The sequence below is a fragment of the Seriola dumerili genome, unplaced genomic scaffold (assembly GCF_002260705.1).
Source record: "Seriola dumerili isolate Sdu_G_001 unplaced genomic scaffold, Sdu_1.0 BDQW01000202.1, whole genome shotgun sequence".
Taxonomy (NCBI): Eukaryota; Metazoa; Chordata; class Actinopteri; order Carangiformes; family Carangidae; genus Seriola; species Seriola dumerili.
In genome coordinates, this window is record NW_019174457.1 from 1,016,033 (window position 1) to 1,039,754 (window position 23,722).

Consider the following 23,722-nt stretch of genomic DNA (forward strand, 5'->3'; position numbering starts at 1 on the left):
TATGATATAAGAGTGTGATTTAAAGTGAAACCCCCAAAATACTTTAAAGGACAAAAACATGAGCAGAGTTTCATCACCAAGTCACACATCATCACCAGTGATGAAACAGTATTTAATTTAAAGGTCCCATATTGTATAAAGCTAGATGTCCATGTTTTATTTGATTATAAAGCAGGTTGAGGTTCTATATTAATACTGTGAAAGTATCGAAGCCTGTATTCAGAAACTGAGCCTTAAAACCAGCCTCCAGGACTTCCTGTAACTTTGTGATGTCACAACAAGGCAGTCACCGCTCTTAGCCAGGCCCCAAGCCCCACCCACCTGGACCCACCATCCAAACCTTGCAGGATTTGGTGTTTTACCGGAAATCTGCTTTATTTTTATTCTGTCACTCAGAAAACAGTCGGCCAATCAGAAGAGAGGCTCAGAGCCTCCTCTCTTCTGATTGGCTCACGGACCTGTTGTTACTAGAGCTCCAGAGAGAAGCCTGAGAGAGGAGATGTAAAACTATTTGGAGACGGTTTTTGATTCTTAAAAACCACAAATATATCTTCTTATGGATCAACACTTCAAATAAAAGATGAAAAGTGTAAAATATGGGCCTATAAAACCAACTGTAGCCTACTGTACAGCATAAAACACAACAACAGAAATAGAAGACTACTGTCTGTTGCCCTGGTGCATGCTGGGAGGTTTCATTTCAGGCCTACATTAGGATTCTGCAATCTAAACTCATACATTTCAGTTTGACTCCAGTATCAGTGTTTGTAATGTGATCCAACTAAGAAATAAAACTAAAATCCAAATTCTTACACAAGAATAAAGACAATGTTTAAAACGTGTTGGACATTGAATGAAGAGGAGCACTGCCTTATGTTTTTCAGTGTGAACTGAAATATTTTAAATTTGATTTGAACTCAGGGTCCCTAAGAGATAGGGCCCTGGTTTGGTCATAATGAAGGGGTCACTTTAAGGTCCCTATCTCCAGATTACACTGTGCTCCAGACAGGATCAGAGCTTCATTTTCAACTGTTGGTGTTCCAGTCTTTTTTTTTTTTCTTTTTTTTATTTCCAGACTGGATTATCTATAAATCCACTTTATTTTATTGCCTCCTGTTACATGTGATGTGAGTTGGTGATTCTGCAAAGTGCGTTTACAGTAACTTGACTTGCACCGTGCGCAGCACCATGGACAGCGCAGCGACATGTGCAGCCGAGTCCGCACTGGAGCGCAGATCTCCCGCTGCTGCTGCTGCTGCTGCTGCTGCTGCTGCTGCTGCTGCTGCTGCTGCTGCTGCCGGGATGTACAAACACTGATGTGACCATCTGAGTCCAAGTCAACCCTCTGTGTCCATACAGTGAGTAGGAGTGGTCACTGTGGGAGGGGTCGCGTGGTGAGAGGAGGAGGAAGGGGAGGAGGTGGGGGTGGTGGGGGTGATGCAGTCACTTTGTGCCCCAGCAGATATTCACCCGCGGAGGTAAAAGCTTGCAGGCGCGTGGAGATGCTCAGGCCTGAACTCGGATGAATCGTGACACTTGGAAAAAGAGAAAAACACAGAGACAGAAGGAGCAACGCCCACCGATTAGAGTCTGGAGTGTGTGGAGACATAAAAATGTGGAGCCTTCAAAATACGAGCAGTTCGTGACACGCATGGTTAACTCAGAGGCCCCCTGCACCACGAGGGAAAACACACACAAGCATTATCGTTTTCTTTTTCTTTTCTTTTTCTTTTTGTTTTTTTTCTCCACATCAGCTCAGAGCGACCGGCGGACAGTGGAGCTGTGGAGTGCGCTTTGGATGTGCGCAACGGAGCATGAGTGCCACTGCGGACGCGGAGCGCGCTCTGAGCTTTTATGAATCTTGAAGTGTCTCATTTCTCTTCGGCTCCAACTTCTGCATATCTGAAGAGGAAAAAAAAAAACGCATATATTTTGAATGTGAGGAAACTCTTCGTCGCGATGGAACCTGTTGTCGTCGATGGTTTGTTTCGTGCTTGGAATATTTTTTTGTTTTTGCTCTTCTAACAAGTGATCTGATCCAGGAGTAAAGCAGCTGGGAAGCGGGAATAAGCCTGTGAATGTTGTATGGTGCGATGATCTGCGCATCGTGTGAGTTACAGTTCCTAACTTCATCCCCGTGACTCTGAGACTCTCCTGTCTTCCCGACGACTCAGCACATTTGTGATGAGGATGATGAGCGCCGTTCGCGGGGAAGATGTGAGGATTTCAAGGACAGTAAACTGATGTCTTCTTGTCTATGTGTGGAGAATGGCTGCTAAAAATAGCCTGACTGCTGATGAGGTTACAATGAACAGGTTGGTGTTCAGCTGAAACTTAGAGACATGTGGAAAGATGCTCAGTTCTAGGACATTGTAATTCACATCACAGACAAAGTGAGAGTGGAGCATCAAAGGGAAGAAAGGAAAGCATCGTTTATTTGGCTGGGAGCGTTTATTCACATCAGAGTAGTTCACTTGAGGAGAACAGAGACCAACAGGCGATCTTGGGAGCAGCTTGTTGATGGCACTGCGCACCGGGAGGACTTGGTTTGGGCAGGTCTTGCGCAGGGTCTCTCGGCTGCAAGGCTCCTGGTCCAGGCGATCGAGCAGTCTCTTGTGTCTCTCCGCGAACCAGGAACAGGATCTTGGGGTCTGTCACCGGGATCACCACAAGGCGGGGGACTTCCACCGCTGCTCCGTCTCCGGCGTCCACCGCGGCCACCGTCACCACCGGAGCGCACCTTTCTGCGCCTCCGCCTCCAGGCGCTGTCCACACGGCTTCCCTCACGCTTGCTGCGCCTTCCCGGGGAATCCGAGGGGACATGAGCCCCTCGGTCGCCGGTTCCTGTTGGCCATGAAGCGGCAAAACGTGCGGACCTTGTCCCTGATCATTTGCACGTTTACATACCTGCTCGTCGGGGCCGCCGTCTTTGACGCCCTGGAGTCCGACTTCGAGATGCGGGAAAAGGAGCAGCTGGAAGCGGAGGAGAAGCGTCTCCAGGGGAAATATAACATCAGCGAGGATGATTACCGCAAACTGGAGACCATCATCATGGAGGCAGAGCCCCACAGAGCCGGGGTGCAGTGGAAATTTGCAGGGTCATTTTACTTTGCCATCACGGTTATAACCACCATAGGTAAGTGTCAGTCTCCATTAACGAGTCCCAGTCTCTAACACTGGAGCCTCCATAATCATTACAGGTGCCTCTCGGGGTCTCTTCACTGTTGCGCAACAGGACAGGGTTTATTATGAGCACAGTTACATGTTGAAGGCAGTGAAGCGGTCTGTGGGCAGCAGGTGCGCGGGAGCACATGTTCATATTCAGAGCCGCCGACCTGATCACCAACAGTCACACTGAGCCACAAGTCTTTAAAGTTTTTAAGCAACATGTTGCAGCTCTCTCTCTCTCTCTCTCTCTCTCTCTCTCTCTCTCTCTCTCTCTCTCTCTCTCTCTCTCTCTCTCATCTGTGTGTGTGTGTGTGTGTGTGTATGTGTGTCTCTCTCTCTGGGGAGAGGAGGGCGGGGGGTGTTTAACTACGAGGACTGATCTTTGTGTCAAAACACGACCACATCTGGATTTATATACTTCTGACAAGCACCACTGTGAAACGGAAGAGTGACGTATAATAGCGTGGCGCGCCCGGGTGCTACCCAGACGACATCAGAGCACACATCGCTTCCTGTGGTGCAGCTTCCACCGTGTGTGATTCAACTTGTGGCGTTTTTTTTTTTTTTTTTTGACGGTGCGTCACCGGGATGCAGCTGGAAGGTCTGACACGGTGCAGCGAGCCGAGGGAGCCAGACACGCAGAGTGTTGTGTGTAGCCGTGCGGGAGCAGCGGCAGCAGCAGCAGCAGCAGCGGCAGTGTTGTGTTGTGTTGTGTTGTGGTGCTGAAAGGACAGCTCCTCTGAGTTCAGCCGCAGGCAGGACCTAAACGTGACGTCACTTCTACTGATCCACTCCACAGCTAATGTTTATTCCCCATTTGTGAAGCACCTCTTTACTACTAGTGATAGTAAACGCAAACAGATGAGTGAACTGTCATTATGGAAAAACTTAAAAGCCTGTTGCCACAAACACATCCACTTCTCATTCGTGCATTTGTTCTATAGGATTTTTCTCTCTAAGAGGAAACGTTAATTACATCTGGTCGTCGCTTCTCGCGATGATGCATTCGCGTCGCATAGTTTTGTTCCACGCTGTGAAGGGATGAACTGAGTTCCCTCTTTGTTTACGCTCCGCAATCAAACCACGTCCCTTTCTGCAATGTTTTAATCACCATCACGCTGAATGGAGCTTTTGCTGAATTGATGTGGAGTTAATTGAATTAATTCTAAGGCGCGTGGCCCTATTAAAAAAAAACAAAAAAATAAAAAACCAAAAAGTTTAAATTCAGCCTTTCAATTAAGAGTTAGATAATGTGCCAGGCAGAGGTCACCACACACAGCGCTTTTCTCCATTATGGAAGTCAGACACTGTTGTTCCAGATGAGGACCGTTAGCCAGGGGGAGGAGGAGGTGGGGTGGTGATGGTGATGGTGATGGGGGGGGGGGGCTAATGCACCGGGCCTGTCCTCCAGTTTTGCCGGGCAACACTCAACAGGGACGGCTGTTAGAGAGCAGTGAAGGTGGCTCCGCTGTTGTTTCCAGGCTACAGCGACGAGAGCCATTGTAATATTCATGTTCTGTGAAGTGGTTTACATTCACTGCGGCGGCCTGGTGTCTCCTCTGCGGGGGGGGGCAGGACCCTCTCTTCAGCTGCTATCACACCCTCAACTGTATAACAGCAACTCAGGACACAGTCTGACGTTTCACTGTGAAATGTGACAGGAATGACTCTTTACATCTGACTCCTGGAGACTCTGGGGGGAATAATAAAAAAAAAAAAGGCGACTCAGCTCTCAGCTGTTTAGATTCAAGTTGGGAATGGACAGAGGATTTGTCTCATGGTGACAGTGATGAGATACATCTGCTTTATGTGTCTGCAGCAGTCTGCGATAAAGGAAAGGAAGATGGGAAATGTTTTCGATTCATTTCGAGAGTTTAATTTCATTGTTGGATGTGGATTCAATCCCAAACACACCGCTCTGCTGTTGTAAAAAAAAAAAAAAAAAACCCCACTGCACAGCAACAAATGTGTGGTAATCTGCAGCTGAGAAAATCCACTAATTACTCCTGTTTGAGTAACGTTTGCTAAAAGCTACAGCGCCCAGCTGTTAAAGGAGGCTATCCTAAAAAAAAATCAAAGTCTGTATTTGTGACCCATTGTGAAAGATTTACGTCTTCAGTAAGAAATAATGAGCTTGGGGCCGAGAGAGGGGACGTGGGGAGATACTGGGAGACGGACTAATGCACTGCTGGTTGTGGAAAGGCTCCAGTATGAAATGTATTTAGAGCATAAGGCCAACAGTGTGTCTTAACTTTAGTTTATTGAAAAACAAAGAGGCAACTTTCTATAAAACTCAAGGGGATTTTTATACAAAAAAAATAGAGGCCAAGAATGAACAAAAAGTAGTGCCATCGTAATGGAGCAGAAAGCGACATCTGATCATACTTAAGGGAGCATGAGGAGTTTGTCAGTGATATTTCAGGCTTGACAGATGAATGGTAAATGGACTTACTACATCACATCCATACTGGACAGACGTCAGGGGCAGTTTGGGGTTCAGGCTCTTGCCCAAGGACACTTCCACATGCGGATCGAACCACGACCTTCTGATTAGCTCAAGCCCCCTGAGCCACAACCGCCCCAGATGTCATGTGACATCTTGACCTCAGTTTCATATCTGTCTCTGCTGGTCTGTCTGACTGTCCAGACTTCATAAAGCTTCATGTGGCCCTCTTAATCTCATATCTGAGAATTATTCGCAGGCAGACTTTGACCCGGCTCTCAGGGTCCTGCTTTGATTTGCTGAGTTCACTCCATGATTGGACGGCCCTCCTAAAGCTGACAGTCTGAGCTCTGTCACCTGTTAATTCCTTAGAGAGAATTTTTTTCCCCTCAGAAATAATGAAACTAGATTTGCTCTTCTGCTCTGTATCGGTAGATTTTCAAATAATTATTTCGGCCTCTGAAAGTGAAAGAAGCAAAAGTAGCTTTGTGCAAAATGAAACAGCAAAGATAAGGAAACAATTTGGACTGTGTCAACTATGAGCTGTTTGTGGAAACTCATTAAATTTAGTGTCATCATGTGGGACTGTAAAAATAAGATACAAAGATGTCTATTAAGATATGTGTTGCCACGCGCTCGCTGCCGGATGTGTACGTTCACAACAGAATAAATCACCAGGGACAAAACACTGCAGGAGAAACGTAACAACACAGTTCACCTGCTGTAAAAGCCTCGTGTGCACGTGTGAAGAAAAACATTTATCATCCGGTCATTACAAAGCTGAGAGCTGTGCTTTACTCTCCATCCTTGTAATTAACCGGACATCCCGATGGATTAAGATACGTACGGTATCAAGGACGAGGCGACAAATTAAAGGTGAAAATGTGGTGAATCATCTGCTGCGGCCTTTGTAATCACCACATCTTAACCCTCAATGCAACCCTTTATAGGAGTGACAGTGCTCCCATCATCATCATCATCATCATCATCATCATCATCATCATCATCATCATCATCATCAGCATCATCATCATCATCATCAGCACTACCAGATTGGAGAATGTGCTTTGGACCAACAGTGTTCACCCCCCCCCCCTGTTGTCTCAAAGACTTGGAGAGTTTATTGGGAGTTGCATTGAAGCCTGTAGGCAGAAACCTCAGTGAGACACTTTATGTTTGCTCTCTGTCACCCATGCGTACACTATCACTGTATGCACATGCAGATTTGTTGGCTTCACATCGACAGCGGTCTCCACTTCCTCCTGCGTCATCTTCTTCTTCTTGTCATTATTCTGAAAAATAACAAAAGTAAAAGGGTAAAAATACAATGTAAATCAAACAAATATCAGTGTGAAGTCAAACAAACAAAAGCAAAGAAAGACTGAGAGAAAACAAACTGTTCAAAGTCTCAGGAGCAGCAGGAAGAGTCGTGGTAATATTTGTGTTTCAGTACAGACTGTGTAGTAGAAATACAGCTACACAGTCGAAGTAGTGGCTTCTGTAGCACTGATGCCGTCGCAGCCACAGTATCATAGCAGCAGTACAGACAGTGGGAGTAGAGTCATATATTTGTGGTGGCAGTAGCAGCTGGAATAGTAGAAGTATTGGCAGTAGTAGTGGTAGTAAAAGCAGTAGGGTGATAGTAGTACTATTGGCAGAAATAATAGTAATAGTAGAAATATCAGTCTTGGCAGTGGCACTAGTAATAATAGTAGAAGTATTGGAAGTAGCATGTGTAACAATAGCAGTGAAAGCAGTAAAAATAGTTTTAATAGCAGCAGTAATAGTGCTCGAGGTAGAAGTATGAGTCTTGGCAGTATAGCAGTAATAATAGTAGTAGTTATACTCGTAGTATTAGGAGCAGTGGCCTCACAAGACAAAACAAAACTACACACAGTGAATAAATGAAAAGAAAAAGATTTTTACAATCAGATTTTCAGACATGTACAGTGTAGTTATTAGAGAACTGGAGAAGTCAGAATGAATACTAATTAAAGATCCATACTGCCCAGAGACATCTTGTTATCTCTGCTAACTTGAGCCACAGTAAATAAGCTTAAACACATCAATTAAAAAAAAAATTGTCAGTCCAAATTTTCCTCATTGTTCAACAGAGAATTTCACTTTCTGTTGAACAATTTAATGGAAAATTGACTCTTAAATCTCTTAAATCCCACAGGTAACCGTCTCAATACCACAACAACTTAACTGAGTAACTCTAGATTAGCCAGATATAATGTGTGGTTTTGTTTAAATATATTAACATACAGTGTAATGATATCATGTAATAGTAGATGTGAAAGCAGCAGCAGTAGTAGTAGTTCTGGAAACAACAGTTGTAGCTCAGTAAGAAAAAGGCCGAACTCTGAACTGAGGATCCGCACTCACTCATGGATGAAGCGTTTCTAACCTGCAGCCTGAGGCCTGGCACCTCTCTGTGCTTCACCGACAACAGACCAAACAAAGTCAAATCTTCACTTCCAGGGAACTTCTGGTGATAATCCATCATCCTCATTTTCATCACAGCTCCGAAAAACTGTGTGAGCGTGAAGAAACAAAAAAAAAAAAAGGGTCTGAGACTGGAGCCCAGCTGTGATACTGTTAGCACATGTCAGAGCAGCTGTCTTCAGGGGCCCGTCTCGGCTGCCGTGATGAGGTCGTAAGCTCGCCCCTCCTGCACCCCTCCATCCAGACTGACCTGCGAGTTGACTCTATTTATTCCTGTGACTAATGCGACACTTAGTGATGACAGCATGTGGTGAGGCGTTCTCACCCAAACTGCTTAGACGGAGAAAAGCAGCTCCAGCGTGCAGCAGTGTGTGTGTATACACACCTACCCTCCTCATAGTGGCGAGTCGCTGGTTGTTGCTGGGAGACTGAAGACAGCTTAAAAGGCGAAAGTCATCTCTGTTAAATGTCTGGAAACATCAACATGTGTATGTACAGTGGATACGCAGCATCAGGTATGACTGAGACTGTAACATGTCGCTGCTGCAGCAAAAACTCTTCGTGAAACACAAAGTTTATTCAGGGTGAGCAGCGCTGTGAGGTCATGTTAAATTGCAGACGAAAACATAATTGCTTATTAATGAAAAATATATTTGCTAAAAACAATAATTAAATGCAAATGCATGTGTTCAGAGTCTTGGAATTAATTGCAGATTTTACAGGCTGGTTGTTGCCGTTGGAACTTGCAACAACTTTGTTCATGAAACGGACGAATATGACATATTTAGGAAAAAGGCGAATGTAATTGTAGATGATACCAGGCAAACAGAAGCAGAACAGTATGCGCCTGATGCCACTGAAAAATAATGATTCAGTCAGAGACATATTAACATGGCAGTGTTTGATTAGCATGAGCAGGAAGAGAGGAGAAGAGAGCACCATCTACAGGAAGGCAAAATCAGATAAAGTGTCAGACTGCTGAACAATGTGTTTGACATGTGATTTAAAAGAAAATGTATAATTATAATAATTATGGAACAACCTGAGAGACAAGTAAAAGTAGCATTTAGGTGTTTAATTTTGACATAAATTGAAAATATGTAAATGCAAGTATTAAAATTGTATAAAAATGTAACCAGAGCGCATTAAAGCTGCACTAGTAGATTCTTTCTTTAGCAGGACAAGCTGAGAACATACTGACACGCCTCAAAACAATTTGTCTGTTTACACATCTGATCATCATCACTCAAAACTATGAGCTAAAGATGCTAAAGATGCTAAAAATGCTAAAAATGCTAAAAATGCTAAAAAAAAAAAAAAAGAAAACATGCAAATAGTGTGTTTGTGTATTTGGTTGTGTTGTGTGTATTTGCAGCATGTGTCAAATTGATGAAGGTGTTTTCTGTGTGTGTTTGTGTTTTGTCTGTTTGCATGTGTTTTCTTAAGAGGCAGTGCATTAAATTCTCCTTTAACATTAGATTTTATTTATTTGATCTGTTGTTGATGGAAAAATAGTGATGAGTGCAGCTTTAATGTCAGACACAGCAACATGTTAACCATGGACACTGGACTAAAAACCCTGAACGTTGTCTCACACACCGGCACAAATAAAACAACTTACGGAAATCCCATATAAATGTTCCAAATGTCAATTTTTAACATGAGTCACTGCTTTAAAATCCTGCGCGATTATTTACATAATAGAGTCAAATGCTGCTTTTGTAGTGCTGTACAAGTGTGTACCGTGCTCAGGTATAAATTCATCACCACCCGTCCGTCTTTTAATGAAAACGCTTTGTGGAGATGAGTCAGATGCCGTGTCTTTGTACCTCATTGTGCCACTCACAGTTTCCATTACGCTGCGCAGCGACCGCCCCCCCCCTTCGCAGCTCGTCTACCTGCAGGATTTCTTCACTCGTGGTCACGCGTTAACATCCAGTTTTATGTGCCAGTGGGACGAGTCCACTCAAAGGGAGTGCATTATGAATCAACCTATTCAAAAGAAAAAGGCCATTACAGAGAGTATGGCTTGTTGTGATATTTATGTAAGACACAGAGGTGGACAGAAAGGTCGGTCTGTCACTGTAGATCATATTCATATCATGTTATTTATTATGTTACATGTGGTTTTTATTTCTGTATTCTACAACATAAATAGATGTTCTAGTTAGCATTTTGGACATCACTTAGATGCAACATGAGAAGCATATTTCGGTCGAGCTAGGAAATAATATGGCGGCTGTAAGGGTTCGGGTATTTAAATGTTTTCAGGGGTCCATTTGCATCCAATAGACGTGCTGTGTGATTTCTCTGATACCCCACACAGGCCAAAGGCCGCTAAAAGCTGCACTTTGCCGTCACTCAGCTGTCATCCTCTGGTTGATAATACACTGTCATCGTAACAGGGATTGTTTGGTGGAGCATGTGATGAATGTGGACAGTGATTTCCATGTGTTTATATATATATATGTGTGTGTGTGTGTGTGTGTGTGTGTGTGTGTGTGTGTGTGTGTGATAAAGGTGTGGTGGAGGAAAACACAGATTCTTTCTTCACTGATTCATGACAAGAGCTGATTGGAGATCTGGACGTACATTATCACTATTGAGGGTCATCGTCACCCTTTGCTTTTCCCAGCAGGCACCAGGCTTCATTCCCCCCCCCCCAAAGAGAACCTGTTAATGGTTCTCCATCTGAGTTGGTTCCTTTATTCAACCTCAAAAAAGCAGCACCACCACCGCCACCCGGGTGGCCAATAAGCCCACTTGCTCGTCTGAATTTTCCTGATGACATATGGGCTGTAATACCCCGGGTTTCCCATTACTTAGTATGGATTATGTAAATCTCCAATACTTCACGGACACAGGATGTCATCTTTTTTAAAGCAGCATTTCATAAAATGATTGAGTAATTTTAAAAACACAGGTGATTTACTGAGTTTCATAACAGGTGTTTTTTTTTATGGTCTGGTTAAAGCCGCTCCAGCCTCCAATTCCATGTAGGTGTTTCTCACTGGTTTGGCATGAATTTGGCATCTTAGCAAAACAAAAGAATAAGTGCAGTGATTCGACAGAAAACACATTAATGACATAACAGGCAATAAAACACAAACCCGGCAGCAGCCTGTTCTGTCACAGTGAACCACAACTCTTTGTGGATGTTTCTGAGACATTTTTGGCGACTGTGTGTTTATACCAAACCATGTGGTTAGGTCACATGACCAACATTAAAAAAAGACATTTTCTTCCTCATTTACTTCAAGTGTAGTCTAGTATTTGTTTTGTTTTTTTCATCACCATGTTTTGAGATAGTGAGCAGCGTGCGATGGATGTTAATTTCAGATGGACATGATGCTGGTTACTTGTTTTTTTGTTGTCGGTCGTGTCGGACTGTCGATCCATCACTTTGGTCTGAAATATCTCAACAGCTACTTGATGGATTGGCACAAAATTATGTACGGACACACCTGGTTCCCAGTGGGTGAATCCTAATGACTCTGGTGATCCGCTCTGGCGCCACCATGAGGTTGACATTTGTGGTTTTGAGTGAAACCCTTGAGAAAATTGAATTGATTGTAATGTAAACGCACATACACACAATACAATAACTTAGTTGATCCTCTGACTTTTCATCTAGTGCCTTTATCAGGTCAGATTTTAATTTGACAAATACGTTTGTTTATGACCTGACACCCGTGAAACTCATGACCTTCCCATCAGCCTCAGCTGTGGTCGTTCTTATTGTTCGTTCGTTGCTCGCGGCGTTTATCAGTGAGTTTTAGTGGTGCTGGTATGTGGATGTTTTCATATGTGTGCAGCGCCAGCGCCTTCTGTCTCCCCATTTTTTTGTCTTTATGCTAAGCTAAACTAAGCTAAGCTAAGATAATGATTCATGGCCGCTGGCGGTAGCTTGATAATTACTGTACAGACATTAGTGTGGTATCAAACTTCTCATCTACCTCTCAGCAACAGTATCAATCAGCATATTTTCCCAAAATGTAAAACTTTTTCTTTAACTTATTATTTCATACACAACCTGAAAAAGCACTTATTTGCCTCAGTTTAAATTCAATTAGAATACTTTGTAGTAATACTTGTTTTAATGAATTTAACCGACCATAAGCTCAGGGTGGTTAATGAACGTTACAATATTACATGACTTTCATTTAAAGACTTATTTGTTTACATCAGTATTCGCATGTGGAATTTTAACTAATAGAGTTTTGAACTTGTTTTCTGTTTAATTTAGTGATTTAATGATTAAAACGACGAGTGGGACCATTTCCTGATTAAGTGAATATTCCTCTCTTGTTATCGCCTATGGTGTTATATCAAATACTATCAATGATTAATAGGGTGTTTCTGAAGTGTTTCGTGGTTTTGTTCACTCGAGATTCTATTTCCATGTCTCCACTTTGTGAGACCAAATCTCTTCTGTAAATTAGCAACTTGCTGTTTTGGCAGCCGGCTGTAATTTCAACTAATGTCAGATGAATTTGTATTTGTCTTTCTTCCTGAAATAAGAGAGTTGTTAATATACTGTCTGACTGCTGCTTATTGAAAAATGATTTGAGGCGCTCACTCTAGTTGCACTTTGTAGCCAGTAGATTATTTTCACTTTGCCGGAGCGTCCTGCCGAGAGCTTGATGGAGGTCTCCACACAGATCGATGGCAATGTGCTCCTGTGGTGCTGATGCTCTCTGTGGGAGTCACTTCTCTGGAGCTGGCTGGTCTGTTTTCACTGCTCTGAGGGTAAACTGTGCACACAAGGTCCCTCGGTGCAGCACAGTTTGGCCCTGGAGCTTTATCCTGAAAAAACAAATGACATGAGATATTATTAGTCCAAACGAGAGACACAAAGGACTCTATGTCTAAACTATCCTCACGCTGAAGATGCACTCTTCTGATTATACATGTTAATGTCAGGTTACTTGTCAGAGGTAGTGATACTCTGGTTTGGTTTTATCTTTATCTTTATCACATGGACACATGGACACGTGTTCAGACACTTATCCACATAAAGACTGACTCTGCAGAGAGTTTACTTTTTTTTTTCTCTGGTTTTAAACAAACATTTTACTCTTTAAAAAAAAAAAAGAATTGGTAGAAATATTGACGTGATACATTTTCAAGAAAATGTTACAAGAAAATGAATGTATAAAATCCTGTAGGTGGTGAGCTCCAATACCTGTTGAGTCATGTTCCCGTCTCACCTGAGATTCTGGTGTAGGTCTGGAGGTGTGTGCTTTCATTTTGTTGATTTGGGCGAGAGAGATCCACAGTGATGCCCAGTCTCTCCTTTCAATTATATCAATAACTTTATTGTGTTGTTCTTATTCGGCCACTGAAATTATGGCAAAATCTGTCACTAGGACATCGGAGCTCACCTGAGAGGCTGCAGCTCACCTGTCTGTGTGTCTGTGTTGCTCAGGCTGCTGCTGACAGGACTTTCAAAATAAAATGAGTTGTGGCGAATTTACTTTGTAAATCATGTCCATGTCTTAATGACCTAACATGATGAGGAACAAGGGATGGAGGCATCAAGTAGTAAATATTTCTCCAACTATTTTCAAATAAGATCCATGTTGATGCATTGTACAGAATATTCTTATTAGCTCAGCTGTTACTTACATTTTAGTTCTTCTTTAAAAGGGACCTGATGTTTTAATTCACATTAGGAGGCACTTTCACTTCACAGATTAACACGTAACCAACGAAATTTAAATATGATATCAGCTGATGTTAATTACCTCCAGTGAAGACGTTTTCAATTCTGTGATATTTGAAACCTTCAACTATAAATATTCACCTCACCTCTCATCACCAGCCCAGCTGCTGCTACTGCCGGGCTGCAGCTGGTCAACAATGTGTAATACAGTTTGAAGTTCAGAGTTGCCGGATCATAGTCAAGTGTCCCCCATATCCCAGTCTTTCACTCTTCATGGTAATAGCCAATGTTTTGCAGCAAACACACAAACCTGGCAACAGCTGCTGCAAAGATCTTCGTGGTAACACAGAGGGAGAGATAGTTTGAGTTCCCAAATCTACGCCCGTGCTGCTCAGCTTCTGAAGACACTTATATAATGTTGTCTGTGGCTCTGAAGGGAGCGTTTTGAAGTCTGAGAAAATGAACCTGATTATGTCATCATTGGTTTTATTTTCTGTTGACATCATCAGGGGTTATCTCAGTTTAGGATTGGAAGCAACAGATTTATAACAAAGCCTTTTTTCTTTTTTTTTTTTTACATGAAAGATAGGGGCACTGTCTGACCAAGGACGCTGTCGGGGTGCATTATGGGAAATGAGGAATCCAGAGTTTTTGGAGCTTGACCAGCTCAAGAGACTAAAGGTCAGGATGTCTTTTGTTCTGCTGCTAATGACTAATGACCCAAACTTGTAAACACACACGTCACTGGCATCCTGGTTCAGCTTTGACCATAGTACAGCTGTGCACATAGTTTTCCTGTCACATGAGGGACTGTCACCTTTCAGGTGCAGTTACTTTATCTAGAAGTTTATACGCCCATGGTGACATTTTCTTAAGGTTGTGCTAAAATGACCAGTGTAGGTTATGAATAAGAATTAATAGCTAAAATATAAAGGATAACTTTCAAAAATTCAAATGATAAATATAGTATTAAAATGCTTAAAATGTGTATTGGACATATAATTGCACAGGTAGGGGGCTATTTAATTATACCTCCAAATAAAGTGCTTGAGATGATTGGGTTTTTTTTTTTTTTTTTTACAACATGTCTGACTTCATTGTTGATGTGATAAGTCACAGAAATTATGACCAAAACTATTTAAAATTAAAACCCAAACTGTAATAAAACAGAAATGTACTTGAAACTCCATACCAAGGCTAAGGCTGCAAAAAGAGTTCAGCATTTCCTCTCCTGATTCAAGTCAGGTACTCCGACCTGACTGTGCCGAGAAGTCTGAATGGCATGTGAAAATGTTCATCCGCCGCAGCCGAGATAAGCCACACATCTCACCCGCAGCTAGGACCTTCAAAGCTACAGTATCTACCTCTTCACCTCTAGGCAGAACACGCATTTGTAAATCTTGCTGTACTCTCCTAAAGCCGGTCTAATTCGTGGCTCATCACTTGTCAGTCATCTTGAAGGAGGTATCTACTTCGAAACAGCAGCTTTCCCGAGGCTGGGGTGAGCAACAGGAGCAAGGCTACAACAAAGAGGCGAACAAGCAGCTCGCAGACGTAGGTAAAATGAAACAAACAGGCAGAGAGTCTGTAGAGTCTGCAGCATATTTAGCTTCACTGGCCTGTGCTGTTGTTACTGCTCCCCTCCATCATTGTTAGCACCACTTCTCTGCACTGTGCCACTGATTTTATCCATCACAACAATGTCGATGGCTTGTGACCAGCATTTTGTGCGTCTTCTCATGTGTGTGAAGAGAGGGGCCTCTAGCATAGAGATAAATGTGTTAACATGCTCAGAGGCCAGAGAGAGGCTTCCTCTCACACTCAGAGTTTCTTCGAGGATTCGAGTGGTGGCGACCGGCTGTTCCACTCCAGCACAGGCGAAGCCGAGTAGAGCGACGAGCACTGTGGGCTCATCCAGGCTCGAGTGGGCCAGCGTGAGTGGAGAGCGGGGTTGCTGAGCTGTTGCTTGATGAACCATAATGCCTCTTTGTAGCTGGGGGGCCGTGGGTCCAGGTGGTGTCCGTGTTGAGCATCTTGCAGACAAAAGCCATGTTGGCTAAACACTGTGGAAGAAAATGGAGGTACAACGTTGCAGCAGAGAAGAAGATAGAGGGAGAAATCCTTGATAAATAATGTAAATAAATAATAATAATAAAAGTAAATGAATATGATCAAATACATAGGAATAATCTGTATAAATTAAAAACCTATGTCGAACATTTTCGTAATATCGTACATAAGGGAAGTTGCATAGTGTGCAGCTCTTATAGCAAAAGCCTGGTCACCCTTAGTCACAAGGCCAGTGAAGACCTTAAAGGTGAGCGGAAGAAAATGGAGGTACAACGTTGCAGCAGAGAAGAAGGTAGAGGGAGAAATCCTTGATAAATAATGTAAATGAATAATAATAATACAAGTAAATGAATATGATCAAATACATAGGAATAATCAATATAAATTAAAAACCTATTTCGAACATTTTCAAATGCTTTCACAACGATAAAAGTTTTAAGAAAGTATTTCAAAGAAGCATTATGATCTGAGTTCATAAGGGAGGTTGCATAGTGTGCAGCTCTTATAGCAAAAGCTTGGTCACCCTTAGTCACAAGACCAGTGAAGACCTTATAGGTGAGCAATAAAATTTTAAAATCAATACGAAATCAATCAGGGAGCCAGCGTAGAGAGGCATGTACAGGGGTGATGTGGTCATGCCTCTTCTTCTGGTCAATAATCCGAGCAGTTTTGTTTTGTACATCAGCTGATGCGCGGGTAAAGTGCGTTGCGATAGTCAAGCCAAGAAGAGTTTTGTTTTGTACATCAAAAGTTGCTAAATGATGATGATAATTTTAGATATCATCTTGAGCTGAACATTTTTGACTTGTTCATCAAAACAGAAGATTACCCCTGGATTCCCTACAGCCTGGAACGAGGAGATACCTCAGACTCATTGTTGTTAAATTTAAGCAAATTATGGGACATCCAGGATTTAACATAGGAGAGGCAAGATGAGAGATAAGCTAGGCTGCTAGGATCTGTGGGCTTTAATGGTGTAAAACTGATAGAAACCATTGTGACTTTGAATGACCTGGCTGAGAGGCAGCATGTGTATGGAAAACAGAAGGGGGCCGAGAACCGAGCCTTGAGGGACACCACATTTCAACTGGGCCGTCGAGGAAGTGCAGTTTCACAAGGTGACCGAGAATGTTCTGTTAGAGAGGTGTGAACGAAGTTAACTGAGAGCCCCGTGCCCTTGATTCCTACCCAAGTCTCTAAGTGGTGTAAGAGGATACTATGATCGACAGTAATGAAGGCAGCACTTAAAAGAACTGAAATCAGGCAGTCACTTCTGTCTGCAGTTAGCAGTAGGTCATTATTAACAAGTGCTGTCTCTGTTCTATGAAGTGCTCTGAAACCAGACTTGAAACTGTTAAAAAATGCTATTAGTGTTTATAAAATAAATCAACTGGGATTAAAGTTCTTTCTTCAGAACCTTAGATGAAAAAGACAGTTTGGAGATTGATCTGTAGTTACTTAAGGAAAGTGGGTCCAAATTAGGGTTCTTAGGCAATAGGTGAAAAATGGTATGTTTAAAACGGTCTGGAAAAGAACCAGAGGCCAGCGACTTGTTAAAAATATGACAGTTAACAGTGGAAAATACCTCTTTGAGCAGCTTAGTGGGGATTTTATTTTGGTTGCAGGAGTTCATGTGTAAGACTGCACTCTCTCTAACCACTAATAAAATGAAAACATCAACTCAAAGAGAAATTTAGGATTGTGATTATTTTTAGAAATCTGATAAATTAACATTTTCTTTTAAAGTGTAATATGTGTTATTATATGCTATTGTTGACCTTCCATTGTCACTTACATTTTCTGCAGCATCTTTAAGGGCTTGAGTGTGATTGTTCAGCCATTGGAGGTGGTTTGAGTTTTGTTTTCTAGCTTTGATTTGGTGGAGGATGGATAGGCACTGAATGAATTTAACAGATCACCTGGATTGAGAGGAGATATAATTGAATTAAAGGATGATGAATTAAATTAAGAGATGCTGTGATTAAGGATAACAAGCATGCCTTCTTATTATATATCTATGAGGGGCTATCATCGTGTCTAAGCAGCTCAAATGTCTTGTTTTCAGAACTGATGGAAATTTCTTTTTGCCAGAAAGGTCAAAATACAAGAAACGTTATGTTATTCATAGAACCTGTTTCACCGGCTCTGGCAACTTCTGCACTTTGCAGTTAATAAAACAAGCACACCTTTTACCATCCTGGCACAATGTCACTAAACCTAGTGTAGGACCTTTATTTGTTTCATATCTGACATGACTCTTGTGGCTTTTCATGAAAATAAAAATAGCATGGACGCCTACTGCATCAGGCTCTGCTTATTAATTATGCAAAGATATTGATGCAGTAAAAATACTGATATGAGATTTTTAAAACATGCATGTTGGGCTGCATTATATATGTGACAAAATTGTATCAAAGTTGAGTTTTTAATCTCAGCTTTTAACACGACTGTATCAAATATTGAGATGAGCAGGACGTTTAAATTAATAGCTCAAATGCTGTTGAATATATGAGGACAGAAGCTTTATAGATAATTATTGTTTATGACAACTTGAGATGTCCTCTCTCTTGGGGACTTATTCATACCCAAGACAGAGAGAGAGAGATAAAGGACTCTGGTATAAGTCTGCACTTTAGGGCTTCACTTTAAAGGAAATTAAACTTTTATAACTTGGGCCCTATTTTTTTGCAGTTAGGCCATCATTATTATGGGTTGTAATAAGATTGTATGACAAAGTTAATTGCTGGGATTTGAGAAAGCTGCAATATCGCTTAAACAAGTCATGTGGGGAAAGAAATCTGAGCAGCAGGATGATCAGACAAACAAACCCCAGGTTAACCAAACTCATTTGTAGAGAGAAAACTAATAATAAACAATTATTGCTCTAACTGTTTGTTTAACCTGTTCAATCTATTGATCATAACCAAGATTTTAAAGTGGTTCAGGATATCTGACTTTGTTGTAATGATGTTGCAGTGATGGCAAACACATTATTTTGAGTCAATCCCAGGTTTACTGTCCTGATGCTGTAAATATTCACTAGAGCCCCAAACATGTTTTGATCCACAGCTGAGATAGTTCCCAGTAAATGCACTCGCTGGAGTCAGATACAACTCTCATGTCTGTGCGCTATAGAACTGGAAGCCAGGAGGTGGCTAGCGTAGCTTAGCATTGTGGCTGGAAGCAGAGGGAAACAGCTATCCTTGGCTGGTTGCCTGGCAACACCAAGGTGACAACAACAGGTGTCACTACCTGAAAACATATAGGCTAAACTGGTCAGTTGTTTCTGTCCTGATGTTAGTTAAAACATGTCTGAACTGAACATTTTGTCACATTTAGCCACTGAAGAACAAGGGCTTATGGGAAATGGTGTTCATTAATTAATACTGAATAAACAATGATATTAAGATTTTTTTTTCTATCAAGATATATGAAGTGATTTTTTTTTAGTTAATTGCATTGTTGCAAGTGTCATTAGGATTCTGAAAGAGGTTTTCTTACTTCTGAAGTTCCAGTTTCACTCTGACTCTCTGAGGTTCGGCAACATCATGTAATGCGCCTTAAATCACCATCTTTTAGTTTGCGTACAGATGAAACAAACAAGATTCAAAATGTTATTTATGAGTTTCAGAGGAGCTGCAAGACGTATTTGTTTGCTTTGGCAGTCTTCATTGCGAAGCTAAGGTAATCGTCTGCTGGCTCTCGCTCTATACTTAAAAGAAATGAGAGTGATATCCATCATGTCATCTCTTTGGCAAGAATGCAAATAAGCATATTAACCAAAACATCAAAACTACTCCTTTATTTTAAGTCTAAGTAGCAGCAAATGAGTATTCATGGGGAGTCGGAAGTCATTTGTTCTTTTTATGGATTTGCTGACAAATAAATAAAAAATAAAGTAACACCAAAGGATCTTCTTTCATTATCAAGACTAAACACCTTTGAGCTCCATCACCTGAATAAAACAGCTATTTCCCAGCAGTCTGGGAACCAGGTGGGCACCGCAACACAACACAAGTTCTCATGCCTTCCTTTGGCTTCTCATTGCATTTTGATGGTCCATGGCCGCCCCAGGCTGTGAGTCAGCATGACACAGTGCCCAGCTGCCAAGCTGCCGGGTGTTCCTCCTTGCAGCTCAGGCACAAGAAGGATTTGCATTTCATCTCACTGTTATGTTCATATACTTTGTTTCCTACAGTCACACATTCTGCTCATTTTCCTTTCTGACTTTTCCTTTAAATCACCTGCACATAAAAACTCCTGGGTGTCTTATGTAATTTGTCAGCAGGTGTAGTGAGAGTGCAGATGACCGCTGCTACTCCAGCTACTACCACCTGCTGTTAATTCTCTCTCGCTGGACCCTGACAGTCATCCTCCCTCCCCTGTATCACTGCACTGTAGTGCACTCCCACACGGTCTTATCACAGCCACTTTATTCCATCTGTAGAAAGAGTGGGAGTGTGTGGTCTCCTGTATGAGTTATTGCCACGGAACAGCAGCATGAAATCAGCGTCGGCGGCTTGTGCACAGTGTGTGGTCCGCTAGCATTTTTGATACATGAGTAGTGTCTCTGATACTAAATGCGGTAGCACCGGAGGCTGGAAAACAAATACAGTGTGATAGCACAGTGACAGTAGAATTACATAGGTTGGAAAAAAAAACAAAAAAAACAACCAAATAAACCAGTGGGATGAGAGCTGCAATTCTCAGAGCATCACCTACAGTTTGTATTATTAAATGGCACTGCTGTGCTTGCATGCAAACATAGTTCGCTCTTAATAGCATGATAATCAATGCATGATAAATACAAGGAATATAATGTGCAGCTGAATTATTATTATGAAACATGATATGCAACATGTTCTCCTTGAGGCTGCTCAGTTGTGAGATTGCTGCAACATTATGCAAGCAGGTGTGCAGTTTGTGCAAAGTAATTGTGATATATATGATAATTTATTCTTGTGTATTACAAAGGCTGATGTGCTGCAGGAGTAATTGCCATTAAAAAGAGATGTGAACAAAACTAAAGGTGGAAAATAGGAAAAAGCCAGTTTGCAGCCCGTTGCGCTTCTTCAGCCTTGAGAGGCAACGTGACAAACAAGCTGAAGGATGGAGCCAAGAGGTGACTGGCTGACTATCAGTGAGGCTGCCCGGCTGCTGTGGTTCGACATAATCACAGACCTGCTGGGACTAACATCGCATGTCTCCATCTTGTAAAAAAAAAAACACAACACCAGAAACATCAGTTTGAGATGACCTTCCAACTACAGCAAAACAGATCCCTGTTACAAGTCTGCTGGTGGAGAGGCAGCAGGGCACATCAGGCCAAGTGGTGTCAGTTTCTCTGGGGAGGTGATTTTAGTGAGAGCAGTGCCAGTGCCTGTTGCTTAGCAGCACTCAATGGCCGTGTTTCCCGATGCCGGGCAATGAGCTTCATTAGGTGAAGCCTAACAGGGGATATAGGGTGACACCTGGGACAGCTCGAGAGTCCTGCCGGCACCAGGCTGCAGGATGTGAACGCGACCTGTCTTTAAATATCTGAAGAAAATGTAATGACTCTGCGCTGGGATGATCGTGATGACCGCGCCGGGCTACAGCCGCTGTAGGATGCTTTCAGCGTAATGTCCTCTACGGAGGTTTAATTGACATCTTCTAGGAAGTGCAAGGAGATTAAGCTTTGAAGTTAATGACAGTTATCAACACTGAGCAAAACTGATGCTTTTATTGTGCTGCAGGTTTCCCCTGATTGTCTCCTTCAGCTGGTTCAACATAACACCACAACTGCATGAAGCCTATTTACAGGGGTTTGTATCTCTGTCAGCAGAGCTGGAGAGCAAGAAGCATCTTGGGGTCCTGAAATATTATACTAATATATTATCTATCATTTGTTTTTAACAGATGTCAAAAAATGTGACACCAGAGGTCACACACACACACACACACACACACACACACACACGTTAAAACCTTAGATTTAAAATGCTCTGTTAACATCTGCTAAATGTGAGATGTTGATATTCTTGTTAATATCTTAACTGTGTACACGTATACAGTTTGTACCGAGCAGGAGTGTTTCTGTGACAGAAATAACCACAAATTATGTTTCAAGCTGTTAAATCTCAAACAGTTTGGCGTGGCACGGCGCAGAACCTCGCTCTTCAGTGATGAAGAAGAAATCCATGCAGCTCTGGGACCATAATTCTCAGTGAAGAACAAATAAACCTCCCTGCTCAGCACTAATTACTGGCCTTTACATTATTGACAGTCCATCGACATTTCCTTGACTGTTTATTGGTGAAGTAACTTCAAAGTTTGAGTATCTGTTTCAGGAAATCGCTTCCTCTTTCAATTGCTTCTCTCTGACTAATCAGGCAGCTCTCTCTCTCTCTGCTAAATGTCGTTTAAGGGGGTAAAGCGTTTGGCTATAAATTTAAAGGACCCAACAGGAAAGTGGACTGAGGATCGTTAATGACACGAAGCACAGGACCCGGCCTGGTCTCACAGAATGGCACATGAATAACACACCAATAACACAGTCATTTCATATGTTGTCACTATGCATTTTTTGCTCTTCACGTGTCATTTACAGACTTCGACAGCGCGGCGTGCACGCAGAACATCCCAGAAAGTGTCTTGCTATTTAAACACAGGGCCCATATTGTCAGTGTAGCACATTCTCAACACTGGTGGACTGAAGGACTTAAAGGATAATTAATAGTAATTTATTACAACTTGGAGATTATCCTCATAGTTTTTGACTGTCATTTGTATCCATTGTGATACACTGTCAGAGAACATCGCAAAATAGCATTCATATTTCCAATCACTTACTTTGTAATGTGTTCCTATTACAAAGTAAAACTGTATTAATAATGTGTTACAACACTGGTAAGGATTACCAAAAAATTATGTATATAAGACACAAGTTGTAATAAACTGAAATGATCCTTTAAAGCTGTCGTGGGGAACTTTGCAAGTTGGCAGCAAGTAAGAAAGATTTTATATTTTGAACGCTCAGCACACAGCACATTTCATTTTCACCAACCAGGCTTGTCTGTGATTATTTTCAAAGCACAGGATTCATTTTTTATTGGAGGTGAGAAGCTTTTTGTTGCACAGTAAATGTCACCTGCTGTGGATTTATTTATCATGAGGACTAATGTAGTGCACGAAAGAGTCCTGACACAAAATGTCAGTCTAGAAAGGGCTCACACTGTGTGCGTTGTGTGTGTTCAGCTCCCTCAGGTTTAATCCAGGTTTCACTCATTAATTCACACATCAAAACAAACCATACGTTTTTTTACGACCCGAGCGTTCTCCCTAAACCGATCCTTTGCGTTCGGTCGCCCGCTGTGATATTCACATGATCACTGCGGTGTGCCGCTGACAAGCTCAACGTCTCATAGTAAACTCCTCTGGTTATGTTTATCACCGGAGCCGCTGTAGTAGCTCCCTCACAGTCTGAGATCACTGGCAGAGGACAGACACAAACAGTCTTCAGAGGGGAGACTTCAAAGACAGCTCACAGCGTGTATTTAAAAAGGAGAAAATTAGTGAAACATCCTTTCAAATGAAATATGGAATTATGATTTGCCTTGAAGGTTGCAGAAGCATGAGTCACCTTTGTTAATACTCATCTCCCCCATGGCGTTTTATCACTGAAATTGCTCCCAGGCAGCGTAGTGCTGGGAGCTGAAGTGAAAAACAGAAGATTGAAGAGTGGTGCTACAATGACTATCTGATAAGGTGTTGGGTGACTCATTGTTGATTAGTAGTTTTCAGGCGATAGGTGGGCCTCTAAGTCCCCTTTGTGAGCGTGTGTGTGTGTGTGTGTGTGTGTGTGTGAGATTGAATGCATATGAGAGAAGGTCTGGAAGACAAACAGAGACATGCAGGTGTGAATGTTAGTAGGCAGCAGCATCACGATT

At 42.1% G+C, this 23,722-nt stretch overlaps 1 protein-coding gene across 1 annotated transcript in view; it reads left to right on the plus strand.

The window, feature by feature from the left end:
• Nucleotides 1-2,520: 2,520 nt before the first annotated feature.
• The window catches only part of kcnk9 (potassium two pore domain channel subfamily K member 9), a 50,095-nt gene continuing 28,893 nt past the window's right edge, over nt 2,521-23,722 (plus strand). The window contains exon 1 of the mRNA XM_022753968.1: nt 2,521-3,136. Coding sequence (XP_022609689.1) covers nt 2,521-3,136 — 616 coding nt within the window. The remainder of the gene's footprint in view (nt 3,137-23,722) is intronic.